Source organism: Heterodontus francisci, chromosome 10, assembly GCF_036365525.1.
Source record: "Heterodontus francisci isolate sHetFra1 chromosome 10, sHetFra1.hap1, whole genome shotgun sequence".
Taxonomy (NCBI): domain Eukaryota; kingdom Metazoa; phylum Chordata; class Chondrichthyes; order Heterodontiformes; family Heterodontidae; genus Heterodontus; species Heterodontus francisci.
Window position 1 is genome coordinate 23264935 of NC_090380.1, and position 26954 is coordinate 23291888.

A 26954-nucleotide genomic window follows, 5' to 3' on the forward strand; every position below is an offset into this window, starting at 1 on the left:
TGATTTTTAGCTGTAGATCTCAGCTGTCTCCTGTACCTGACAGAGTTTGTAGTCACCATTTATTGGTTGTTGGAAACTGTTCATCTTCTGATATTGGAACAGAAAATGCCAGAAACACACCTTAGGTTAGATAGCATCTGTCAAGAGAACAAAAAGAGGGTTGTGCACAATTTGGGCACGTACTTTTCATGAGAACTGAAGCTTGAAAGATAGCAGACATTTGAATAAGACTGGGAAGAAGAGAGAGAGTAGTAGATGTGAGAAGCAGCCCTCCCACCAGCCCTGTTATATCATTAACCAGTACTTGCTTTGAGAGCAGAACTTTGCTGGGGGGTGGGGGGGTGTGGTGGTGAATCCACATACACATGGTGTGTTGCTGATCTCTGCCCCTGTCTCAGCTCATCTGCTGCTGAAACCCTCATCTGTGCTTTATTACATTCAGACTCTCCTGGCTGATCTTCCACATTCTATCCTCCGTAAACTTGAACTGATCCAAAACTTTGCTGCCTAAATCCTAATTCACACCAAGCCCCGTTCACCCATTACGCCTGTGCTCGCTGACCTATATTGGCTCCTGGTCTGGCAATGCCTCAATTTAAAATCCTCATCTTTGTTTTCAAATCCCTCCATGTGCTCACCTCTCCCTATCTCTATAATCTCTCCAGCCCTACAACTCTACGAGATATCTGTGCTGCTACAATTCTGGCCTCTTGTGCAATCCTGATTTTGCATTGCTCCACTATTGGTGGCTGTGCTTTCAGCTGTCTGTGCTCTAAGCTCTGGAATTTACTTCCTAAACCTCTCCATCTCTTTTTCTGCTCTTTTAAGATGCTCTTTAAAATCTGCCTCATTTGGTCATGTTTTTGATCACCTGTTTTAATGTCTCTTTATGTGGCTCAGTGTTCAATACTGTTGGTTAATGCTACTGTAAAGCACCTTGGGACGTTGTATTATATTAAATGCAAGTTGTTGTTGTACACATGTGGTACTGCTTTCTTACTGATCAGCAAATATCCACAAATATCCCCTCAATGATGAGGGAGCCCAGCAGATCAGTGCAAAAGAAAAGGCTGAAGCATTTGCAACCATCTTTAGCCAGGAGTGCTGAGTGGATGATCCATCTCAGCCTCCTCCTCAGGTCCCCGACATCACTTCAGCCAATTCGATTAACTGCACATGATATCAAGAAACGGCTGAAGGTACTGGGTGCAGCAAAGGCTATGGGTCCTGACAACATCCCGGCTGTATTACTGAAGACTTGTGCTGCAGAACTAGTCATGCTGCTAACCGAGCTTTTCCAGTACAGCTACAACACTGGCATCTACCCGACAACGTGGAAAATTGTCCTGTCCACAAAAAGCAAGGCAAATCCAATCTGGCCAATTACCACCCCATTGGCCTACTCTCAATCATCAGCAAAGTGATGGAAGGTGTCATCGACGGTGCTATCAAGTGCTACTTAAACAGCAACAACCTGCTCACCGATGCTCAGTTTGGGCTCCTCACCTCATTAGAACCTTGAACCAAACATGGACAAAAGAGCTGAATTTAAGAGGTGAGGTGAGACTGACTGCCCTTGATATCAAGGCAGCATTCAAGTGAGTGTGGCATCAAGGCCACCATTTGGCCCTAACCAAACTGAACTCAATGGGAATCAGGGGGAAAACTCTCCACTGGTTGGGGTCATACCTAGAACAAAGGATGATGGTTGTGGTTATTGGAGGCCAGTCATCTCAGCCACAGGACATCTTTACAGGAACTTCTCAGGGTAGTGTCCTAGGCCCAACCATCTTCAGCTGCTTCATCAATGACCTTTTCTCCATCATAAGGTCAGAAATGCGGATGTTCACTGATGATTGTACAATGTTCAGTACCATTCGCAACTCCTCATACTGAAGCAGTACCATCCGGGACAAAGCAGCTCGCTTGATCGGCAACCCATCTGCAACTTTAAACAATCACTTCCTTCACCACTGACGCACAGTGGCAGCAGTCTGTACCATCTATAACATGGTTGTCCAACCTTTTCGTGTGGGGGAGGGGGGTGTTATGATCCTGCAGTTTTATTTCGAGAAGAATGTGGTGTGCCTTTACGGCTGGAAAGGGAGCAGTACTGCTTTAAGGCAGCAAGCTCTAAAAACTGAGTCAAAGAATGCAATCTAGTTGTCCTGGGACATAGTGAGATTGAGAGTCAAAGAGTGCGTTCCTGTTGCCCGGGATACAGCCATTCGGGACCAGAGATCGAGAGATACATTGTTACAATTTAATTTTGAACTGGCTTATAGTGGAAACAGATTGCTCTAACTCAGAGAAACAGACAGCTGTGTGTTAACACCTAAAAGGAGAGCTCACGGACCATTTAAACTGAAGGAAGAGCATTTAGTTTATTTACTATTCTCTCAAAATTCTAAAAAGTCAAGCCAAAACAGAGATCTCTGATAATTTAAATTGAAAGTAAGGGAAGTTAGACCGTGACAATCTTTTATCCCCCAAAAATTCTAAAGCCAAATTGATTCATTAAAAAGTGTTTGCAAGTTGTTAATTGTTGAAATTCATCGCTGGAGAAGGAAAGCATCAAGTTCAACTTCTGAATTAGACCACGGACTGTTCTACTGTTGAAGAACCTTTTTTTCCCCATCGGATGGCTGTGAGGACTTCAAGCAACCTTGGACTGTTCCACATCTGGCAGGAGCGTAAATCTGCAAGGAGTCTAATTTTTTCTATTTTAAATGTTCTTTATAGCTTAGTCGTGTTTAAGAATTTAGTTTTTCTAATTAAACAGTTAATTTGTTGATTTAAAGGCACCTGGTTTGGTTTGCCTCATTCTGGGGGTTAATAGATGGTGCAATTTGGCTGGGTCTTTGTTTAATTTGGAAGGTTTAAAATGATATGTTAGGTGATCTGTGGAGGGAAGGGATTGAATTAACAGTGAGTTTCTCCCACCACAATCAGAATCGTACATTTTGGTAAGGGGCTTTGACTGGAGCGGTCGGTCGTAACTGGGGGCCACATTACAGTTTTTGGCTTACATAGCGGGCCAGTGAGACAATTTCAGAAAGATAAAGGCATTAAAAATTTATCTTGCTATTAATCAAAACAACAATAATTGTGCATTTTTGTGAAGAAGCTTTAAATGAGTAGATTAATTTATTGATTTACTTTCTCACCACTGTGTTTGACACTGATTTAGTGAGATACCTGGCATTTTTTGCTTGCACAAGTAGTCAATGTTTGCCCGTCTGTCTGTCAGGAGTGATCTTGATCACTCTTTCTCCCTCCCTCCCTCTCTCTGTCTCTCTCTCTCTCCCTCTCCCTGTGTTAATTCTCTCCCTGCCACCCCCGTGTTGTTCCCTCCCTTTCTGTGTCATCCTCCCTTTCTGTGTGCCCCCCTCCCTTTCTGTGTGCCCCCCTCTTCTCTCTCTCTTGGTCCCCCCTCTTCTCTCCCGGTTCTCTACCACTCACCCCCCAGCCTTCTCTCTCTCAGCTTCCCCCCCCTTTTCTCGGTCCCCCACCCCCGACTCTTCCTCTGTCCCTCTCTCTCTCCGTGTCTCTTTGTCTCTCTCCCTCTCTCTCTGTCTCTCTCTCTCTCTGTTCCCCTCCCCCCTTCTCTGACAGTTGCAGGAAATGGGAGCACTCAGCATAGCAGCTTTCTTGTTTTTTTCTGGCGGGCTTTTTAAAAAGTTGTAACCCACCAAAAAACCCTGAATCTGTTCGAAATTCAGAAGCCTGTCTGGAAGAAGAAGACATGAAAAATTTCTCATCTCTGAAATACACCCCCAGACCAGATTCTGACCTACGGACCATATGTTGGACAACCCTGATCGACAAAATGCACCTTCCAAAGCCGCAAGCTCTTCCATCTGGAAGGACAAGGGCAGCAGACGCATGGGGACACCACCATCCAAGCCACATACCATTCTGACTTGAAAATATATCGCCATTCCTTCACTCTCACTGGATCCAAATCCTGGAACTCCTCCCTAAGAACACTGTGGGTGTACCCAGACTGGATGGACTGCACCGGGTCAGAAATGCGGCTCACCACCACCTTCTCAACGGCAATTAGGGATGGGCAGCAAATGCTGACCTTGCCAGCGATGCTCACATTCCATGAAAACGAATTTAAAAAATGCATTGAGATAGAGTTGGCATGTAACTTGGATCTGTTTGCTGTGGATCCGAGGCACACATCCATGTTTTAAAGGCAGCTTTATGTGTTTGTGTGGGTGTGTGTGTGTATGTATGTATGTTTCTATTCACAAAGGCCTGAAGAATGGGCTATTTTCATTAGAACTGGTGAGATTGCAGACTATTTCCAGTATTTGAGGGGTTCAGAGCGGGGATAGATGGATACAAGATTGAATGCAAGAGATTTAGGGCAAAGGCCGGGAGAAACATCTTTACACAGACTTATGAGGCTGTGGAATGTATTACTGGAGTCAGTGATTGAAGAGAAGATCATTTCAGCGTTTAAGAATAGGTTTGATAGGTGGTTGGAAGGGGAGTAAAGTGAATGTGAGATTAGGACTACTCCATGTACAGGATGATCAACACCGGCTGGCCTGGCTGAATGGCCTGTTTCCATGTTGTAATTTTGATAATGTGACCCTTTTCTGCTTGAAAATCTTAGCCCATGTACACATAGTATTGATCTTATAAGTGCCAGTTTTCTCAATTCAGCTCTTTAGGTAAACCTGTAAGTAGTTATTAAGGGTGCATGTTTTTGTGTTATTGCTGACAGGCAAGGTTTGAGCTTATTCTCCTTGTATAGGTTCCCTTTCTTTAGCACTTCTGCCGAGGCTGCATGCAAGTCTGCACTATGGTGACCTTTCACCAACCATTGCTTTTAAATTGTCTCAACTGACCAAAGCAGCCTCGTTTCCCCAGCTTTTCCTGATTTGGAATGTTTGGATTACTTACTGTAGATATGGGTTTTCTGTCACCTCAGGTGGTTTGCACCTGCTACACTGTTCTATTCTTTTTCTGTTCTCTTGCTGTTACTTGGGGTCTCGTGCTGGCTCCTTCAGACAAAGCACGAGGGCTAGGGTCAGAATGAGGCCATATTGCATTACAATTGGGGATCATCACTTAAGCAAGCACTTGCTGCAAACTTCTTGAAGGAACATTTTTGCCAGGTGGTGTTTCCCATGGGTTGTTGAAAATGTCCTATTTATATGGGAAGGTTGAGCTTCTTTTGAAGAACATCACCTATTTCGATGTAAGGTGTGCTGACGTCCTTTTGGACCATTAAGTGTTCATTATGTATTTTAAGGTAAGCTAGCATTGAATGATCTCAGTATAAGTGACCTTAAGCATGCTTTGCTGTAAATCCTCTGTAGTTTTAGCATGGGGCAGTAGCATGGGAAATTAAAATACAGCACTGAGGTCTGTTAAATTCTTTGATAAATTTAATTGCTGCTAATTTTCTCAGTACTTTCATTTTCTGGTCAGGGCACTTGGGACTCGCAAGAGGTCCTGCGGTCTCCTTACTTGCCCCTTCTGCATGTATGAAACTGGCATTTATTCTCTACTCCCAAATCCTCGGGCTGGATTTTCAAAACGGGGTCGGGAACCAGATGATTTCCAGGCCCCGACCCCACACCTCAGCTGCGTTGCCAACACCACGCGATCTTCAAATGGTAATGCCCTAATTGGGCAAGAAGCGAGCTTGGCACCCAACTAATCATGCTGCACTTCTGCAGGAGGTTGGGAGCTGCCTGCCTGGCGCCAGAGGCAAAAGCAAGCAGCAGCCATGGTGTGGCCTGCTGCTGCCTTACCAAGGAGAGCAGACAGCTTCTCAGAGGGCCAGCAGAATGAGCAAGAGAGGCAGTGGTTCCATAATTTTAAAAATAAGTCCTGCGCTGGGTCTGGTGCAAGATCCCCATGGGCCGAAGGCATTTCTTCTTCAAATGGCAAAGTTAGCCCGCTGCCAGCCCGACAGCTGTGCACTATCGCCAGATTCCTGTTTGAAAATTGCGGTATGCAGCCCCGCTCCCTTAATGAGCTCCTAAGGGTGCTTCATGGCCCCTTAATTGGAAGTGAACAGCTTCCCTGTTCTCTCCACCACCCCGCCCCCCCTCCGCCACCTTCACATTAAGAATTGTGACCTCTGGGACTGCAATTTTTGAATCACATCTGCACTGGCTCCTGACCTCATGGTCCTTTCAAAATCCATCCCTCGGTGTTTTATATAATGCAACACGGGGAGTGGGTAGGGCACCTAGATGTCACTTGACCATTCTTTTAGCCCATTGAATGGTTTCAGTGTAATGGTGAAGAGGGAGTTGACAACTGAAGATTGTGATGCTGAAATGCATACTTAAATCTGTCATTCTATGTTTTCTGTATTTTTAGCCTCTGATGTATCCGAAGCCAACCTGTGCACTGTCTCTTCAGCTGATAGTTTCCAGCCAGCACGCCACTGGTTTGAAATGCATGTGTTGGTAGCTGTGTTTGTTGAAAGGCATCACAGTGCTGATGCTTCTCTTCCTGTAGTTAGGAGGATGATGATTGTTTAATCATATCTATAAATGCATTATTAAAAGTTTAGTGTACGCATCACACTTCCTGTCTTCCTTCAGGCACCACACTTGAGTGTATCTACTCACCAGAAGTAACCCTGTGAGAGAGATCTGTAAATCTTAATTAAAAATATTTAACTGTTAATGTGGAGAATGGGATGAGGGGGAATTTTTTGATGTCTGTTATGCCTTTGTTATGGCTAGCAACCATGCAATAGTATGTGTTTCAGGACATGTGTCAAATGGGTGTTTCTTGGATTGTTGAGTTTTAGTCGACTAATCAATCTCATTGTTGTTCGTATTTAAATATTTCAATGTCGCCAAAGTGTAGCCAAAAGTCTGACATCAAAAGAAAATAAGAATTTTTTTTTAATGCGGCCATTTGGCTACTGGAGAGTCCCTGCTGTAGTTTGATTGATGGAAGATTTCAAGAAACGCGTTCTGATCTGTTTTGATGTTCCATATGTAAAGGTTATTGAGAATAGAGTCCACATAAGGGCAAATCATGTTCAACTAACTTAATTGAGTTTTTTTGGAGGTAACAGGGTTGATTAGGGTAATGCAGTTGATGTGGCATACATGGACTTTCAAAAGGTGTTTGGTAAGGTGCCACACAACATGCTTGTCAGCAAAGTTAAAGCACATGGAATAACAAGGACTGTGGCAGCACGGATATGAAGTTGGCTGAGTGAGAGGAAACAGTAGTGGTGAATGGTTGCTTTCCAAACAGGAGTAAGGTATACATTGGGGTTCCCGGAAGTAGGTATTCGGATCACTGCTTTTCTTGATCTACATTAATGACCTAGACTTGGGTGTGCAGGACACAATTTCAAAATTTGCAGATGACACAAAACTTGGAAGTATTGTGAACTGTGAGGAAAATAGTGATAGACTTCAAGAGGAAATAGGCTGGTGGAATGGGTGGACATGTGGCAGATGAAATTTAATGCAGGGAAGTGCAAAATGATAATTTTGGTAGGAAGAATGAGGAGAGGCAATATTAAATAATGGGTACAATTCTAGAGGGGGTGCAGGAGCAGAGGGACCTGGGTGTATATGTTTGCAAATCATTGAAGGTGGCATGTTAGGTTGATAGAGCCATTAAGGCCTATGGGATCCTGGGCTTTATAAATAGAGACATAGAGTACAAAAGCAAGGAAGTTATGGTGAACATTTTATAGAACACTGGTTCAGCCTCAACTGGAGTATTTTGTCCAATTCTGGGCACCACACTTTAGGAAGGATGTGAAGGCATTGGAGAGGGTGCAGAGAAGATTTATGAGAACGGTTCCAGGGTCGAGGGACTTACTTCAGTTACCAGGATAGATTGGAGAAGCTGGGTCTGTTCTCCTTAGAGAAAGGGGTGGATGTTGAGAGGAGATTTGATAGAGGTGTTAAAAATCATGAGGGGTCTGGACAGAGTATACAGAGAGAAACAGTTCCCATTGACGGAAGAATCGAGAACCAGAGGATACCAATTTAAAGTGAATGGCAAAGGAACCAAAGGCAACGTGAGGGGAAACTTTTTATTACATAGCAAGTGTTTAGGATCTGCACTACACTACCTGAGGGTGTGGTGGAGACATATTCAATCGAGGCCTTCAAGAGAGAATTGGATAATTATCTGAAGAGAGAAACTTTTCAGGGCTACAGGGAAAAGGTGGGGCAGTGGGACTAGCTGAGTTGCTCTTGCAGAGAGCCAGCATGGACACAACGGGCCAAATGACCTTCTGTGCTGTAACCACTGTATGATTCGATAACTTCCAGTTTACTACAATTGCCCTGGGTCATAAACTCTGCAAGGGTAGATCATACAAACGGGATCATATGATAGCTACGATGGCATCATGTTTATGTTGCTGGGCTAGTAATCCAGAAGCCAGGACTAATAATCTGGCAACATGTGTTCAAATCCCTCCATGACAGTTGGGTAACTTAAATTCAGTTAATTAAATACATCTGGAATAAAAAGCTGCTATCAATAGTCATGACAGTGAAGTTGATGAAGCTATTGGATTGTTGTAAAAACCCAATTGGTTCACGAGTGTCCTTCAGGGAAGGAAACCTGCTGTCTTTACCTGATCTGACCTACATGTGACTCCAGACCCACAGCGATGTGGTTGGCTCTTAACTGCCCTCTGAAATGGCCCAACAAGCCATTCAGTTGTCAAGAAGGCAGCTCACGACCACCTTCTCAAGGACAATTAGGGATGGACAATAAATGCTGGCCTACATTCCGTGAATGAATAAAAAAAAGTCAGATTCGTGAGATCTTTGAAAGGGAAAGCAGTACTTCAAAGCACAAACCATAAGAATTGGTTTCAGGAAGGTGGAATAATAACCACTCATGGATCATAGAACATTACAGCGCAATACAGGCCCTTCAGCCCTCGATGTTGCGCCGACCTGTGAAACCGTCTGACCTACACTATTCCATTTTCATCCATATGTCTAATAGAACATAGAACAGGATCAGTGGGATTGTTTAAAAGTTTAAAGTAACCAGTGCAAGTAAAAAGCCGATACATGAGACACAATGCTAGGAACCCAACTAGTGCAGGATAATCTTGTGATCAATAGAAAAGAAAGAGGCTTCTAATGTCATTGATTAGTATAACTCAGAAAGAGACCAGTTGTCCCATTCAGTTTGTGCTAGCTCTTTCAAAGAGCAATCCAGCTAGTCCCACTTCCCGGCTCCTTCCCCATATCCCTGCAATTTTTCCTGCTCTGATGTGTGCAGACAGGAGGCAGAAATGGGCACTGAGCAGGCAGGTCTAAGCGAAGGGAAAACAGCATCTGTATGTGTCGGAAATGAAGGAGTAGGAAGAAATTGAAGATTGACCAGCAGCATCAACAGGAATGTGAGTTGCAGTTGCACAAACGGGAGGTGACAGGGCATGAGTGGGAAGCTGAGGGAAAAGGGAAGCAGCAGAAGCATGATCTCCCAATGGTGAAAGGAAGTAGGAACTGCAAACCAGTTCAGTAAGGGTTTAGCAGATCCAGTAAGAGAACCTCACATGAGGCCATCAGGAAGAAACTGAAGGACGAACTGTCAGTGAGAATGACAGAACCAGATCAGCTGAGAAAAGCAATATAACTTGCAGGATATGGTATACTTTGTATAGCTTACTCTGCAGATAGCTTCAAAGCACCCAGCCTGCCTACTTCTGATGTCTCTGTGTTATGGATGGTAATTTCCACCTTTATATAATGAGAAACTTTTATTTTATTTTCTGGTTTTTTGCTGTGATTTTTTTTTTGAAAGTAATATTTTAAACTTATGCCTTTATGTTTAGTTTAGAAATATTGGTAGGAAGTAACATTTAAATACACTTCTTAATGCCTTTTCATCCATCTCATTGAGCTGGGAAGGCACCTATGGCATGGACACCTTTGTATCTTTATCCTAAAATAAGAAAGCTCATAAACTTAAACTTGTCAACTCAAATTTAAATTAATAACCATCGATCAAATTTTAAAAACCTATCTTTCATATTTGTGACTGTCTCTGATAACTCACCTACTACTTGGTGTCTGCACTCTCCTATATGAAGTATCTTGTGATGCTCATTGCGTTGTACAAGTGCAAGCTGGTAGTTTTAGGAGATAGTGTATGCATGTTCAGATTTTTAATTTTGCCTTTGTAAAACTTAATCAATCTAGGCCTGCATTTGCAGCAAAATAAAATATTCAAATGGTTGATTCTTTGAAAAGTGGGTGAGAGTGATTGTTTCTGCAATGTGGTTTTATACATTACTTTAGTTTTTAAAAAAGCTAAGCTTTTTGCACTTCTTGCATATAGTGGCAGCCTCAAGGATGGATTGCGGTTAACTGATTCTACCACAACCAGTCAACAGCTTAGCCTCAGCGCTGGTGATGACAGTACTGGCAGCTGGTCCAACCTGAGTTTTGAAGATGAGCATCCAGATGAGACTAGCAGCTTCCTGCACCTCAGCGACAGGTAACTGCAACCACAGAAGTAAATGTCAGCTGTACAAATTAAAACTCACATTTTCGTTATAGTTAAACCATTTTAAATGAGAAATACCATAAGATTTGTGTCTTTCCTGTAATTAGTTAGCAAATTGGAATTCTGAAGCATGTGGGGTTTGAAATAAGATGAAGTTAACAAATTACCATATAAAACAAAGGCCATAATTTCAAGGCCTACAGATTTGGAGAGTCCTGTTAAAGCCCTGTGCCTTGATGGTTTTGTACAAACAGATACTATTTGACATTGGTCTCAGTGGCTACAAGTGAAAACCGTAAAAGAATGTTTAGCTTCACGTACAGAGCATATACAGGGATATGCTGTCTACTTGTTAGTGTTGCTAAATTTGGCCCATGAGATTTAAGGTTGGTGTTGCATTCAGAATTGCCAAATCAGTTCCTGCTGTGCTGTTAGATACTTGAACAATCTAACCTGGTTCTGTTCGGCAATGCAGCCCAGTACAAAGGAAGAGACTTGTTCTATGCGGTTTGAAGGATTTGCAACAATGAAAATAACAAAAACTTTACTAATTTGAGATCCTAAAGGTTTTATTTTTACTTTCGAGCCCAGTTTGTTTTTAACATCCTTTGTTCAGTTCCATTTAAAATAAATGGAGATAGAAAATGAGACAGAACTAGCTGACTTCACCACCTTGTACCTGTCGAAATTCACTCATGTTGTATAAACTGGGGCAGATAAAACCATCTTGAGCTACACTTTTGATAAGCCACGTTTAAAGCATTTTTGGTTTCTGTTTTTATTGATATTGATATAGTACTGAAACAGGCCCTTCGGCCCACCGAGTCTGTGCTGACCATCAACCACCCATTTATACTAATCCTACACTAATTCCATATTCCTACCACATCCCCACCTGTCCCTATATTTCCCTACCACCTACCTATACTAGGGGCAATTTATAATGGCCAATTTACCTATCAACCTGCAAGTCTTTGGCTGTGGGAGGAAACCAGAGCACCCGGAGGAAACCTACGCAGACACAAGGAGAACTTGCAAACTCCACACAGGCAGCACCCACAATTGAACCCGGGTCGCTGGAGCTGTGAGGCTGTGGTGCTAACCACTGCGCCACTGTGCCGCCCTACACCGTTTTCGCGGTGTAGTCACAGCTCTGTAAAATTACTATCAAATATTGATATGTCTTTTGAAAAGGTAGCATTTTGTTCCATCACAACACCTGAAAGGAAATCTGTTTTAACATACCGCAAGTGTGTTCAATACTTAAGGGTTTAATTTGCTTTTCATTTCACAATTCATATGCATTGGGAGTTGGAGGGTGGGAGCGGCGACGGCGAGAATGAGTTACTTGTGAGGCTGTAAGTCCCCTGCCTATTTTTAGAACATAGGAATATAAGAAATAGGTCACACAGCCCATTCAGCCTGTTCCGTCCTTCAGTTAGATCATGGCTGATCTGTATCTTAACTCCATCTACCCACCTTGGTCTGTAACCCTTAATGCACTTGAGTGTCAAAGCTTAATTTTGAAATTTTCAGTTGACCCTCAGCCTCAACAACTTTTTGGGGAAGATTTGCATCCTGACATCACCTCTGAATGGCTTAGCTCTAATTTTAAGTTTATGGCCCCATGTTCTGGACTCCCCCACCAGAGGAAATAGTTTCTCTCCATCTACCCTATCAATTCCTTTAAAAATCTTAAACATCTCAATTAGATCACCCCTTAATATTATATTTTCAATTTCACTGTCAGTTCACTTCATTGTTTGAAATGTTTCTTGGTTTCTTCTAATGGGGTGTTTTATGATACTCAGAGAGGTATTGTACACCTGCTTGTGCTTATCAGTCCTACTTTTGTTATTTTTCAGCCTGACCAGGGGGGGTGAGATGCTTTGAGTCTGATTCACCCTTTGGTGGTGTAAGGTTTGTGCCAGTCACATAGTGAATGGCTGACTTTCGTCAGTAAGACTAACGGGCAATAGTGAATATGGGAAGAAATATCTACATAACCATTTCTGTACTAGAATAAATAGATTTTTTTGATTTACACATGGAATTGTGAAGCAGTGTAGGTAATTTTATACTATTTGCTGCCAAAAATGTGAGAGATTAGAGATTTAAAATGTGTTCATTACATCTTGAAAAGCATTCAAGGGGTTAATTTTCTGACATAATAAAATAATGTCTAAAATTGTTCATGTATGTCTCTTGTCTTCACTGTAACAAGTTCCATCAAGTACGTGTTTTTAATGTGTTTAAAATTAAATGGAAAATTCATTTAGTCTAGACATCTTTATGCCTCCTAAGACTAGAAGTAGCCAATCTCTCTTTTCTAAATGACATAACGTTGCATCTGTGGTTACCATTTTTAGCCTAGCTCAGTAACGTGTCAGTTCTGCTCCACTTGCTTATATTATTTTTGGAACTCCAGGGCTGGTGCAAGAAGTAGGTCAGCAAAAGAGAAAGGTTAATATTAACAAATAAAACTAGATGGTCGAAAAAAGCCTGCCAAATTTACTGGCCAGGCACAGGATTCAGGAGGCTCAGCTGCTGGTGAACGCAGATGGTGAATCAGGGCCAGTAGGTTACCACCCGATCTGCGACCACATTTTCCCCCCCCCCCCCACAACCCCATTCACTCTGAATGAGGTGAAACACTGGCAGTGGGGGCTGGGCATTTTTTCCCTTATATGGCAAAAAATAGCCAAATCTACCTGTCAGCTTGTAAAAAAATATTGTTTTGAATGCTTGGTGTAGGAAAAACCTGCTGAATTGGGTACAGGCTAGCAATAGCAAATGCACCATCTCTGTGTTCTTGAATTGCTATGTGTGTGTACTTTGACCAAACGATGGTGATGGAAGAGGGAATGAGAAACTATGGTCAGTCACTCAATGTCCACTGCCTTTTTTTCCCTTTCTGGCAGTAATGGCAACAGCAGTAGCTGGAGCAGTTTGGGGTTAGAAGGAGATATATATGAGGAGAATATATCCTTTCCACCATCAGACAGGTTGGTCTAGTCCAGGATTCATGAAAATTGGTTTGAGTTAGGAAGTTCCATTGGTTGCATGAGAGCATGGCTTTAGAAGTGAAGTGCTTAAGTAGTATGTGCGTGCAATGAAAGGCCTATAGACAGGTCTGTGATAAATACCTGCAAATTCTAAAAGTGGTACAACTTAAAAGACTGTTTTTTGATATTAATCGCCTCCAAAGAAATCATCTTCAGCTTATTGCTTTCTTTCTCAATGTTCCTGATTATTTGATTATTCGAAGAGACTTGTTTTGCACAATCTGATTTCTCACTTAGCTTACTTCTCATGGTATTTCATATTTAATGGCTAAGCACTTATTTGGCACATTATGATTTGAACCAACCATGAATAATGATTGTTCTAAATTGGGTTTATTCAACAAGTCTGCACTCCCATCAAGGTGCCTTGCTGGCTGGGAACCCAGGGCAAGAGAATGGAGACTAGATTGTAACCCTAACTCCAACCCCACAGGGAGCCCGAGGTGGGTGAATTTGCCCCAGTATGACCCTGAGAAAATAATGTGGCGGAGTCTCAGAGTTTTAATGCCATTCCTTAAGTGAGTTGTGCTCGCTTGCTTTGTGAAGTATTTTTCATTCCTCCATGGAGCCATTTGTAGTAATTGAGATGTTGTGCCAACAAAACTAAGGGAACATTTATGTGATGCATTCAGACTAAACATTCAAACAAGATCGCAATTACATACAATTTGCCATCGCCCAACTATTTTGTGTGTCCCACTGGAGAATATTTTCTGTCTCACTTCCTCCCTCAGCAGTTTTCCTTGACAATTTGATTTTTCAAAAAAATCCCAAATTGGGAGTCACGTGATGGTTCCCCCTTTAAATTTGAGCATTGCCTCTTTTATCTGTGGAATCTGGTTTGAATGCAGCACTAGTCAAAGGGCTTGAAAGTCTTGTTCGGCTGGCTGTGTGACATAAGTCCAGATAATCTGAGGCAGGCAAGCACAAAATCGCTACAGTTTGGTACGTTGTTACCAAATTCGTAATAGTCCAGATCTTGCTGTCAGTGGGGAAGAATCCGATGTCATCCCAGCATGGTGCCCTCAACAGTGAATCTGTGGCGACTGTGAGGAGGACAAAGAACAATGAGATGTTTCAGCTAATCAGATTGAAGAACCTTCAGTGAGACTTGCAAAGTCCAAACCGGAAAGTACAAAGCAGGAAATATAAATTAGATTTAAATGACGTACAGAAAGTAGAATAAAGAGCGCAAAGTACAGATGAGATTAAGGGAGTGAAATACAACAGAGGAACAGAAAATGTTAAAGAAAAAAGATTTTTAAATTTCCCACAGTAATTTTCTTCTGAGGGAATAAGATTCCATACTTTTAAAATTCATTTTTCAGGGCCAGAGATGTTGTTTAGCATTGATTAGCATTTATCACTTTGTTAAAAGTTCACTTATTCCTGAATGCACTGGCGCTACCTTTTCCTGCAGTCTTTAGTGGGGAACTAGTGGGCAAGTGCAGAAGGTTCGTACCGTTGCAGTCATTTCAGTGCCGAGTCTATTGGCGATGTCTGCAACTATGCACTCTGGAGGAGCACCGGCAACTCAGGAATATGCAGCTTCTGAGCACATCATCACCCCTCTGCAAACAAACTTCAGCAGCAGTACAGCTGACAGAATGTGGTTGGAATGGAGACTGCATTTGGTTCACCTTTTGAGGACCTCGTCTTTTAAAAGAAATGGATATCTCTGACAGAAACTGCTGGATTTCCACATTTAACTGCGCCCATCAGAAGTTGCTATCTGATTTACTCTGTAATAACGGTGAGCACCGATAGCTTTACTGTTGTTATTATTGCAAAATCCGGGCCAGTATCACTCGGGCTTTCAGGACTGCTGGTGTGGTAAATGATGCCATTGAGGTTGAGGCTCAGGGGAATTCTATGAGTACTTTCCTGGGAAAAGTGCTTAGTGCGGACACGCACGACTGGGAGTGCTTGATGCTGGAAAATGGATATGTTCTACAAAATCAACTGAGAGACAGCATGAACTTATTACCTGTGAGATGGTGACCTTTGGAATTTTTGTTTAAAATATTATATATAATTAGAAACAAACAGAATCACAGAGCTCTAACAAGTCTTGAGAAGTGAGTCTGTGGAAGTTAGAGGAGATAGAAAGCAGTCCTAGACTATACAGTGAAGTGACTTTCTCCAGCAGGGTTTAACCTATGGTTCTTTGCACATCCAAGTTGCTGAAAGGTAATTGTGTGAGACTCTGTTACTGGCTTAGCACCTAACGAGCTGCAAGTGTGGGTCACCGAAGGCTATGACACCGCAGACATTAGATACCATTAACTATGGAATAGCGTGAGAAGTATTCAGATTCTAATTGCTTGCTAGCTGTAAATGCATGTGTGTGTCCAGCGATTTCACTACTTTTTATTTTAAAAAATTAATTTTTTTTGTATTCTAATTCTGAACGCACTTGTTTGCATTATTCCACTGTGTCCGCTGAGTGGCAGTGAGCACTAAACGGCCAATTTCTTTCCTGTGATTGTAGCGATAATAGTGAAGACAAAGAGGAAGAGCTGCAAGAAGATTCTGAAGGTACAGTATGACGTTACATTTTCTCCCAAAACATTGCTGCCAGCCATGCACCAGAGAAACTCTTTAAAAAAAAAAAGGCTGAGATGTGCGTGCAAACCTTGAGGTGCCCACTCACCAAGATCGAAGGCACAAATTAAATAGCCAGCATTAGCAAGTCTTTGATGCAAACCATGCACAATTTATTTATCATAGAATCCCACAGCGCAGAAGGAAGTCATTTGGTCCATTCTGTTCATTTGCCAGCTCTTTGAAAGAACTATCCAATTAGTCTCATTCCCCTGCTCTTTCTCTGTAGCCCTGCAAATATATTTCCTTTTCAAGTAAATATCGCAGAATGCTGTTCAACAATGTGTGGATCACCTTCTAGAAAAAGTACGCAAGGGATGCTGTCTCCTCAAAGCCATTTTTAATGCCACGCATGTTATCAGATGAAACTTTGCCTTTCCCAGGGCTAATGTTCTCCTTCTTGGCATTCAGTGTTGGCCTTTATGGTGACCCATTCAATTGCATATTCAATTGCATTTTTAAATCTCAATTGTCATTCAACCGTGCACCAGTTGACTCTTTGCAGTTGCCATTTTGTTAATTACTGTTAATCTCGCCATGTCTTGTCTTGTCTTGTCTGACACTCTTCGAGGTTGTGGCCTTCAAATTTTCACAAGCGCATGGTGCCCTTGTTTTCCTGACATGTCCTCAATTGGCATCGAATATTGAGACACCTGCTTCTAGTTCCAGAAAAGGTTTTAAACATTGTCAAATTTGCAGCTGGAGCTTCATGGTCACCATTTTGTACCATTGTGTCAGTTGCTGTGAGCCACATTTCACTTGTGGCTACATTGAGAGATGGTGCCGCACTGTCAATACTCTTGGCTCCAGGAGGGGCCTGCATGATTACTGAAAGGTTTATCTGGTTCAGAGCAAGCCTAGCTTATTAATGACCTTTGCCAGTCTGTCACCAACTTCCCATTGCAAACTATTGTGTATGTTTCTGACACTGACTGGTGCTGAAAATGTGGCATCAATTTGGAATGTATACCCTAGATTTTGTGATTGACCAGTTGCATGTTCAGTGGTTATTTGTCCAGCTAGTTAACCACATCATTAAGACCACCATAAATAAATCCTGATCCTTCCACCAGACAGGTACATTTCCATTTTCTCAGTGCCCAAGACTTTGCCCACTGAAGACCCAATTTCCAGAATTTTGCCACATGCCACCATCATTTCCCATCTAATCTAGTTTTGCATTGTATGTTCCCGAAATGCTCACATGCATCCCAGTGCCTGGAGCTCTGTGCCAAAGGCACTAAAGTGTCCCAAGAGACTGGAGTCATGGATAAGATTGGCACCGAGTAGAGCTCAGTGCAAATGCTCTTTGTGTGCAACCAAATCCACTGACTAACTTGTTCCAACTGCAGACTACCTCACTGCAGCAGGCACAGCTGCATAATCTGTGGCCCCAAAATCTTGCTCCACCCATTGACTTGGCTGTGTTTGATAGGATTCCTATGAACTGTAGCAAATGTTCCAAGACGTCTATTCATGGCAGGTGGTGGAACTGCTGAAGCCACCAACTGTGCCATCAACTAAGTTGCCTCTCAGCCCTCATGAGATTCAATTTATTCATGGGCGCCCCATATGCCTCTCCCAAACCATCTTCTGGGAAATCATTGTACAGTATTACATCCATACTTCCATTCACCACCCCTCTGTTCAATTGTTTATCTAATATGTCCATTCATTACCCTTCTGTTCAGTAGTATATCTGATCTTTCCATTCACCACGCCTCTGTGTGTAGTCGTCATCTCTTTTTGCAGTCCCCTTTTTGCAGTCGTTCTATCTGACTGTCCGTTCACCACCCCTCTGCACAGTATCTATCTGATTTGGCCATTCACTCCCCTCTTTGTGAAGTAGTTCTGGGCACATAGGAACAGGAGTAGGCCATTGAGCCTCTTGACCCTGTTCCGCCATTCAATAAGATCTGCAACCTATTTGATCTTTTCGTTTACTGCCCCACTGTGTAGTGATTAAATCTGATTTGTCCATTCATTGTGTCTCTGTGTGCAGTAGTTCTGTCTGATCTGTCCATTCATTGTCCCTTTGTGTGCAGTAGTTCTGTCTGATCTGTCCATTTGTTGTCCCTTTGTGTGCAGTAGTTCTGTCTGATCTGTCCATTTGTTGTGTCTCTGTGTGGAGTAGTTTTATCTGATCTGTCCATTCCTTTTCTCCATTCCTTTTCCCTTTTCTGAGCTGCATTAGCACTCATTCTGATTGCTGATGCGTTGGATGAGCCTGACTCCCTTTTGTGTAGCTGGTCACTATTCCAATTGAGGGATAGATGAATTGTCATTTATGTCCTTGAGCGGGACAACAGGAGGGATCTCTACATGTGGAGACTGTCTTCTCAGGAAAAGTTTGAATCTGTTTAACAGTGAAGAGAATGTAGAATGTAGTAAAATCCCAACGTACAGATGGATATCTGCACGAGGCAAATCACATCTTTTTTTATTCTCGGGATATGAGCGTCGCTGGCAAGGCCACCATTTATTGCTCATCTCTGTTGCCCTTGAGGAGGTGGTCATGAACTGCCTTCTTGAGGAACTACAGTGTGGTGAAGCTGCTGCTGCCATGCTGTTAGAGAGGGAGTCCCAGGATTTTGACCCAGCGACAGTAAAGGAACGGCGATATATTGTCAAATCAGAATGGTGTGTGACTTGCAGGGGAATTTGCAGGTGGTGGTGTTCCCATACGTCTGCTGCCCTTGTCCTTCTAGGTGGTGGAGGTTGCGAGTTTGGGAAGTGCTGCCAAAGAAGCCTTGGCGATTGGTTGCAGTGCATCTTGTAGATGGTGTACACTGCTGTCACTGTGCACAGGTGGTAGAGGGAGTGAATGTTTAAGGTGGTGGGTGGGATGCTAATCAAATGGGCTGCTTTGTGCTGGATGGTGTCTGGCTTCTTGAGTGTTGCTGGTACTACACTCATCTAGGCAAGTGGGCAGTATTCTATCAGACTCCTGACATATGCCATATGTATGGTAGAGTTGGTTTTGGGAGCGAGAAGGTGAGCCACTTGTTGTAGAATGCCCAGCCTCCGACCTGCTCTCGTAGCCATAGCATTTAAGTGGCTGGTCTAGTTCAGTTTCTGGTCAGTGTTGACCAAACGATGGTTATGGTAATGTCATTGAATGTCAAGAGGTGGTGGTTAGGTTGTCTTTTGTTGGAGATGATCATTATCTGTTACTTGTGTGGCATAAATGTTACTTGCCATTTATCAGACCAAGCATGGATGTTGTCCAGCTCTTGCTGCGTATGAGTATAGACTGCTTCATTATCTGAGGAATTGAAAATAAATCTGAAAAGTGTGTAATCATCAGCAAACAGCCCTGGTTCAGACCTTGTGATAGAGGAGCAGTTATTGATGAAGTAGCTGAAGATAGTTGGATCTTTGACTCTGCTTTGAGGAACATGAATATAGTTGCATCTTGGGATACACATGAGGACCACTGCTGGCCTTTTAAATGGTGTAGCAGGTGCTGAAACTCTAGGACAAGATGCTGAAATAGTGTACAAAGTACTGTTGCTTCAAAACCATTGGTGGGAAACTTGGGGTGACTGAGGCTTCTACGTGTGCAAAGGTGCCCCCTTAAAGAAATGTACACCAGGGCCAAAAATTTGTCATCCTTCTAGCGCACTTTCCACTGTTGACTTTGTTAAGGGTGTAACACTTAAGACCAGATTTGCCAGATCCCGACTTGGCCTCGAAGTTTCCAATTGGCCTGTTGAGGGTGAAGCTTCCACCTGCTACAAATTAGGGCATCGTAGACCCCCAACATTGGGATATCTCCAGCCTCTCAGACCTGGTGGAGCATCAACAGCTGATACACCTGATGATATACCAGGTAACCAAATGGGGGCTTCTAAATGGGCCAATGGCGGTGATGCTGCAACTATCTTCCCAGGGGCAGGGGGATGCCAACAATGCCCAGTTGGGCACTTGTGCTGTAGTTTGCCCATAATGTACCTCAGTGATATGAACACCCACTGGATCCTTGCACATGCACTCTGCAAACTCCAGCAGGGTCAACATCGCAGGTCACCAGCTGGTGCTACCCAGCCAGGTTCCTTCTCTTCTGCACCCTCCTTCCCCCCCGCCCCTTTACCCCCTTCCCCTCGTCACCCTGAAGCAGATTTTTGGCCTTAATATTTCTAATGTAGGGTTTTTGGCAGTAGAAGAATGTTGGCAGCCCACATTGTAACTAATAACTATAAGGAGGACAAGAATCAGTTCAAATGCTGAAAATCTAAAATAAAGCCAGTAAATGTCAGAAATATGCAGCAGTCCTGCTGAGTTACAGACTTGAAACATTCTGCTCTTTTTTTTTCCTATTGTAGCCTTTGCACTATTTTCTATTTTTTCACTAAAATAGTGCTCGTCTATCAACAGTCAATTCAGATCTTTTCTATAAGCACTTTTTTTCTATTTATAGGTCTGAATCAGGCGAAAGAAACATTATTGATTCTAAACGTTGACCTCGAACCTTGCAGCCTTGATCCTCAGATGAGAACAGTGTTGCAGTGGATTGCAGCCTCACAGTTTCAGATATCTTTGGTCTACTTCAAGGAATCTTATGAAGATGAGCTGTTGCATGTGAGTATGGGTGTAAGATTGTTTGCTATCAAGGTGTTCAATTGCTTTATACAGAATTAAATCTTGTTTTAATTTTCTGTTAATCTTTTGCCACAACATTTCCCTTCCACTGTTGTCCTGTCTTTTACCCGACCATCATTTTTGACCAATATTGAAATTACTACTCAGAATTAAAGCAGTAGATTAATATAAGAATATAACAAATATGAGCAGGAGTAAGCCTTTCGGCTCCTCAAGCCTGCCCCGCCATTCAATAAGATCATGTCCCAGACCTCAACTCCTCTTTCGTGCCAGCTCCTCATAGCCCTCAACTCCCCGATGTTTCAAAAATCTGTCTACCTCCTTTTTCAATACTTTCAGTGATCTAGCCTCCACAACTCTCTGAGGTAGAGAATTCCAGACATTCACTACCCTCTGAGAGAAGAAATTCCTTTGCATCTCAGTTTTAAATGACTGTCCCCTTATTCTGTAACTATGTCCCCTAGTTCAATATTTCCCCACCTGTGGAAACATCTCAATATCTACCCTGTCAAGCCTCCTCAGAATCTTATACGTTTCAATAAGATCACCGCTAATTCTTCTGAACACTAATGAATAAAGGCCTAACCTGTTTATCCGTTCTTGATAAGCCAACCCCTTCATCCCAGGAATCTGCCGAGTGAATCTCTTTTGAACTGCCTCCAATGCTAGTATATCATTTCTTAAATACGGGGACCAAAACTGTACACAGTACTCCAGGTGCGGCCTTAACCCTGTACAGTTGTAACAAGACTTCCATATTTTTAAACTCCAACCCCCTAGCAATAAAGGCCAAATTCCATTTGCCTTCTTAATTACTTGCTGCACCTGCATGCTAACTTTTTGTGTTTCATGCACAAGAACACCCAGATCCCTCTGTGCTGCACTTTTTTGGAGTCTCTCTCCATTTAAATAATAGTCTGCCTTTTGATTCTTCCTACCAAAGTGCATGACCTCACACTTTCCTACATTAAACTCCATCTGCCAAGTTTTTGCCCACACACTCAACCTGTCTATATCCCCTTGCAGATTCCTTATGTCCTCATCACAACATGCCCGCTCACCTATTTTGTATCATCAGCAAATTTGGATATATTAAACTCTGCCCCCTCCTCCAAGTCATTAATATAGATAGTAAATAATTGAGGCCCTAGGACTGATCCTTGTGGCACTCCACTAGTTACGTCTTTCCAACCTGAAGAAGACCCATTAATCACAACTCTCTGTCTTCTGCGACTTAACCAATCCTCAATCCATGCTAATACATTACTCCCAATACCGTGAGCTCCTATCTTGTGCAATAATCTTTTATGTGGCACCTTATCGAATGCCTTCTAGAAATCTAAATACACTACATCTACCGGTTCCCCTTTATCAACTCTGCTTGTTATATCATCAAAGAACTCTAGCAAGTTTGTCAAACATGATTTCCCTTTCACAAAACCATGTTGACTCTGTTTGATTGCATTAAGCTTTTCTAAATGTCCTGCTATTTCTTCCTTAATAATGGACTCCAGCATTTTCCCAACGACCGATGTTAGGCTGACTGGCTTATAGTTTCCTGCTTTTTGTCTCCCTCCCTTCTTGAACAGGGGCGTCACATCAGCGGTTTTCCCATCAGCTGTGACCCACCCGGAATCCAGTGAGTTCTGGAATGTTTCGACCAATGCCTCCACTATCTCTGCAGCCACTTCCTTTAAAACCCATTAGCTCCTGGCGACTTGTCTGCCTTTAGTCCCATTAGTTTGTCAAATAGTTTGCCCTTCCTGATGGAGACTGTTACAAGATCTTTCCTCCCATTAGCTCCTTGCTTATCTGATATCTGTGAGATATTTATAGTGTCCTCCACCGTGAAGACCGATGCAAAATATTGGTTTAAATTATCTGCCATTTCCCTGTTCCCCGTTACCAATTTTCCAGTCACATCCTCCAAGGGTTCCACGCTCACTTTAGCTACTCTCTTTTTATATACCCGTAGAAGCTCTTGCTATTTGTTTTTATATTTCTTGCCAATTAACTTTTATAATCAATTTTCTCCCTCTTTATTAGCTTTTTAGTCATCCACTGCTGGTTCCTAAAAAAAATTCCCAATCCTCTGGCCTACCGCTGGTTTTCGCCGCTTTGTATGCCTCAGTTTTTGATTGGATACTCTCCTTAACCGCCTTTGTTAACCACAGGTGGTTCATCCTTCTCATTGAGTCCTTCTTTTTGACCAGGATAAATTTTTGCTGAGTGTTGTAAAATATCTGCTTAAATGTCTGTCACTGCTCATCCACTGACCTTCCCCTTAGTCTATTTTCCCAGCCCGCTTTAGACAACTCTTTCTTCATACCTCTGTAATTACCCTTGTTTAAGTTGAAGACACTGGTTTGAGACCCCAGTTGCTCGCCTTCAAACTGAATTTGAAATTCTGCTATGTTGTGATCACTACCTCCCCTAGAGGATCCTTAACTACGATATCTCTTATTAATCCTACCTCATTACACATTACTAGATCTAAAATAGCTTGTTCCCAGGTAGTTTCTGCAATGTATTGCTCTAAGTAACAATCCTGATGCACTCTACAAATTTGTCTTCCATGTTACCTCTGCCAATCTGATTTGTCCAGTCAATATGCAGATTAAAATCACCGATGGCAATTGTAGCGCCCTTCTTACACGCCTCCATTATTTCCTGATTTATACTTTGTTCGACAGTGAGACAACTCTTCAGGGGCCTATAGACAACTGCCACCTGTGACCTCTTCCCCTTGCTATTCCTTATTTCCACCAAAACTGATCCCACATCACGATCTATTGCAGCTATATCACTACTCACCACTGCACTGATGCCTTCCTTTATTAACAAAGCTACCCCATCTCCTTTTCCTTTTTGCCTATTTTTCTGGAACGTCGAATACCCTTGAATATTGAGTTCCCAGTCTTGGTCACCTTACAACCACGTCTCTGTAATAGCTATCAAGTCATATTCATTTATTTCTATTTGTGCCGTCAGCTCATCTATCTTGTTACAAATGCTGCGTGCATTCAGATAAAGAGCCTTAAACTTTGACTTTTTACCATTATTACTCATTCTGGTTCTAATTTCTGCTGCACTCTTCTTATATTTTCTGCCTCCTCCTGTCACACTTTGTTTACCGTTTGCCTCTTCACCACCCTGCACCTCTGCTCTCTCGTTTCTTTTTGATTTTTTTAAACTTCACTTCAGTTGAACCCTCTCCCCCACTAATTAGTTTAAAGTCCTGTCTGCAGCCCTAGTTTTACTATTCGTCAGGGCACTGGTCCCAGCATGGGGCAAATGAAGCCCATCCCAACGGAACAGCTCTCTCCTTCCCCAGTACTGATGCCAGTGCCCCATGATTTGGAACCCATTTCTCCCACACCAATCTTTGAGCCACGTGTTTACCTCTCTAATGTTATTTACCCTACACCAATTTGCACGTGGCTCAGGTAGTAATCCGGAGATTGTTACCTTTGAGGTTCTGCTTTTTAATTTAGTCCTGAGCTGCTCATAGTCCCTCAGCAGAACCTCTTTCCTTATCCTACATATGTTGTTGGTACTTATGTGGACCATGACAACTGGATCCTCCCTGTCCCACTTCAAGTTCCTCTACAGTCCAGCAGAGGCGTCCTTAACCTTGGCACCAGGTAGGCAGCACAGCTTTTGAGACTCCCAGTCTTTGCTGCAGAGAACAGTACTTGTTCCCCTAATTGTGCTATCCCCTATTACTACTTCATTTCTGCCCCCACTTGAATGACACTCTGAACCACGGTGCTGTGGTCAGTTCGCTCATCCTCCCTGCAGTCTGTGCCCTCGTCCACACTGGGAGCAAGAACCTCGTACCTATTGGATAAGGGCACTGGCTGAGGCTCCTCTAAAGCTAAATTCTGGATCCCCATACCTGCCTCACTCGCAGTCACACCCTCCTGTCCCTGACCACAGTCCAAATTTGATGTAATTAATCTAAGGGGTCACGACTGTCTGCTGAAACACAGTGTCCGGGTAACTCTTCCCCCTCCCTGATGTGTCGCAGTGTCCGCAGCTCAGACTCCAGCTCATCAACTCTGAGTTGAAGGTCCTCGAGCAGCCAACACTTGCTGCAGATGTGGCCACTGTGGATCGCACCGGCGTCCACCCGCTCCCACATACTACAGCTGCAACACATCGCCTGCCCAGTCATCTCTATTCCATTTAATTAATTAATTGGGATGTTAAATATTTGGATGTTTGATTTAAAAAGATTATGATGGTGATTGTAAACTACATACATTTATAGATCTTTAACTGAAATGTGAGGAACGAAACTTAAATCTTGAAGATCAATGTGTCAATTTCTGTGAAGGTTTCAAAAGCATATCAAAAGAGCAAATGGTCAACGGTAGAGAAAGAGCCTGCATTTATATAGTGCCTCATTTCTTGAGGATGTCCTAAAGCTTTGCAGCCAATGAAATAATTTTAAAGTGTAGTCACTTCAAAATGCTGCAGAATCAATTTGTGCACAGTCGATCCCGCAAACAGCAATGAAATAAATGACCAGATAGTCTGCTTTAGGTGTTGGCCAGGATATGGCACAAGTTTCCATACTTTTCTTCAAATAGTGCCATGCAATCTTGGTCCACTTGGGAGAGCAGGAAGGGGCTTGGTTTAACGTTTCATTCAGAAGACGGCACCTTCAACAGTGCAGCACTCCCTCAGCACTGCATTGAGGTGTTAGCCTAGATTACGTACTCAAGTTTCTGGAATAGAACTTGAATCCACAATCTGCTGATTCGGAGGTAAAAGTGCTACCTCTGAGCCAAGGTTCCCATTTCAGTTGTGACTATCACTGGATTACAACTCATTTACGTAGTGCCATTTTATTGTGTTGGCCAAAGGATCACTTAGCCAACCCTTCCAAACCTCCATCAGTTTCCTTCCCATGCTTCCAGAACTAATAGCTCCATATCCTCTTCACTAACATGAAAATATAAAATAAATTGAGAAAGAGAGTGGTAAGGGGGAATGTGGACTCTTTAAAAACAGATGCAGGCAAGACTGTAATAGATAAGAAAATAGCAGACTTGTTGCAAGAGTACTTTTATTCACTTTCCCAGTGGAGGAAGTGGACAAAATAATCAACGCTGCGAGGGAACCTCAAAACAAGTCAAGTGGAGGAACTTGGTGAAAGTAATACAAGCAAAAACATTGGTAGTAGAGTAACTCAGATAGTGGGACTTCAGATGTATATATATCACAGGATATTAAAAACAAAAGCTGACAAAATTGCAGGTGCATTAGACATAATTTTCCAAAGTGTTCTAATTTCAGGAATTGTACTTTTGATCGGAAAGTTGCCAATGTCATTCCATTATTTAAGAAGGAAGGGAGAGAGAAACCAGGGAACTAAAGATCTGTCAGTTTACCACTGATTGCGGGGACGTTACTGGAATCTATCCTCAATGACAGAGTGACTGAGCACTTGGATATATAGCAGTTGATCGAAGAGAGAAGCATGGATTTGTCTGACTTGTTTTATTCTTTCATGAGATGTGAGCATCGCTGGCAAAGCCAACATTTATTGTCCATCCCTAATTGCTTTTGAGAAGGTGGTGGTGAGCCATCTTCTTGAACTACTGCAGTCCATGTGGTGTAGGTACATCCACAGTGCTGTTAGGGAGGGAGTTCCAGGATTATGACCTAGCAACAGTGCTAGGTATGACTCCAACCAGTGGAGAGTTTTCCCTCTAATTTCCATTAGCCTTGATGCCACACATGGTCAAATGCTGCCTTGATGTCAGGGCAATCACTCTCCGCTCTCAGCTGGTGTTCAGCTCTTTTGTCCATGTTTGGATCAAGGCTGTAATGAGATCTGGAACTGAGGGGCCCTGGCGGAACCCAAACTGAGCATTGGTGAACAGGTTATTGCTGTGTGTGCCACTTGATAGAACCGTCGATGACACCTCCCACCTCATTGCTGATGATTGAGAATAGACTCATGGGGCTGTAATTGGCCTGAACGAATTTTTCAAGTTTTTTGTGGACAGGACATACCTGGGCAATTTTCCACATTGTACGGTACATGTCATTGTTGTAGCTGTACTGGAACAGTTTGGATAGGGGAGCAGCTAATTCGGGAGCACAGGTCTGTTGTCAGGGCCCATAGCCTTTGCTGTATCCAGTGGCTTTGGCCATTTCTTGCTATCATGTGGAGTGACT

The 26954-nt window shown here is 42.8% G+C and overlaps 1 protein-coding gene across 18 annotated transcripts in view; it reads left to right on the forward strand.

Moving 5' to 3' along the window:
- The window catches only part of akap11 (A kinase (PRKA) anchor protein 11), a 124102-nt gene that overhangs the window by 82415 nt on the left and 14733 nt on the right, over nucleotides 1-26954 (forward strand). For 17 of the 18 annotated variants that reach the window (XM_068040267.1, XM_068040250.1, XM_068040266.1 and 14 more), the window contains 4 exons: nucleotides 10324-10482; nucleotides 13413-13496; nucleotides 16048-16094; nucleotides 20581-20741. In XM_068040267.1, coding sequence (XP_067896368.1) covers nucleotides 10324-10482; nucleotides 13413-13496; nucleotides 16048-16094; nucleotides 20581-20741 — 451 coding nt within the window. The remainder of the gene's footprint in view (nucleotides 1-10323; nucleotides 10483-13412; nucleotides 13497-16047; nucleotides 16095-20580; nucleotides 20742-26954) is intronic. The other variant, XM_068040263.1, reaches the window with a different exon arrangement.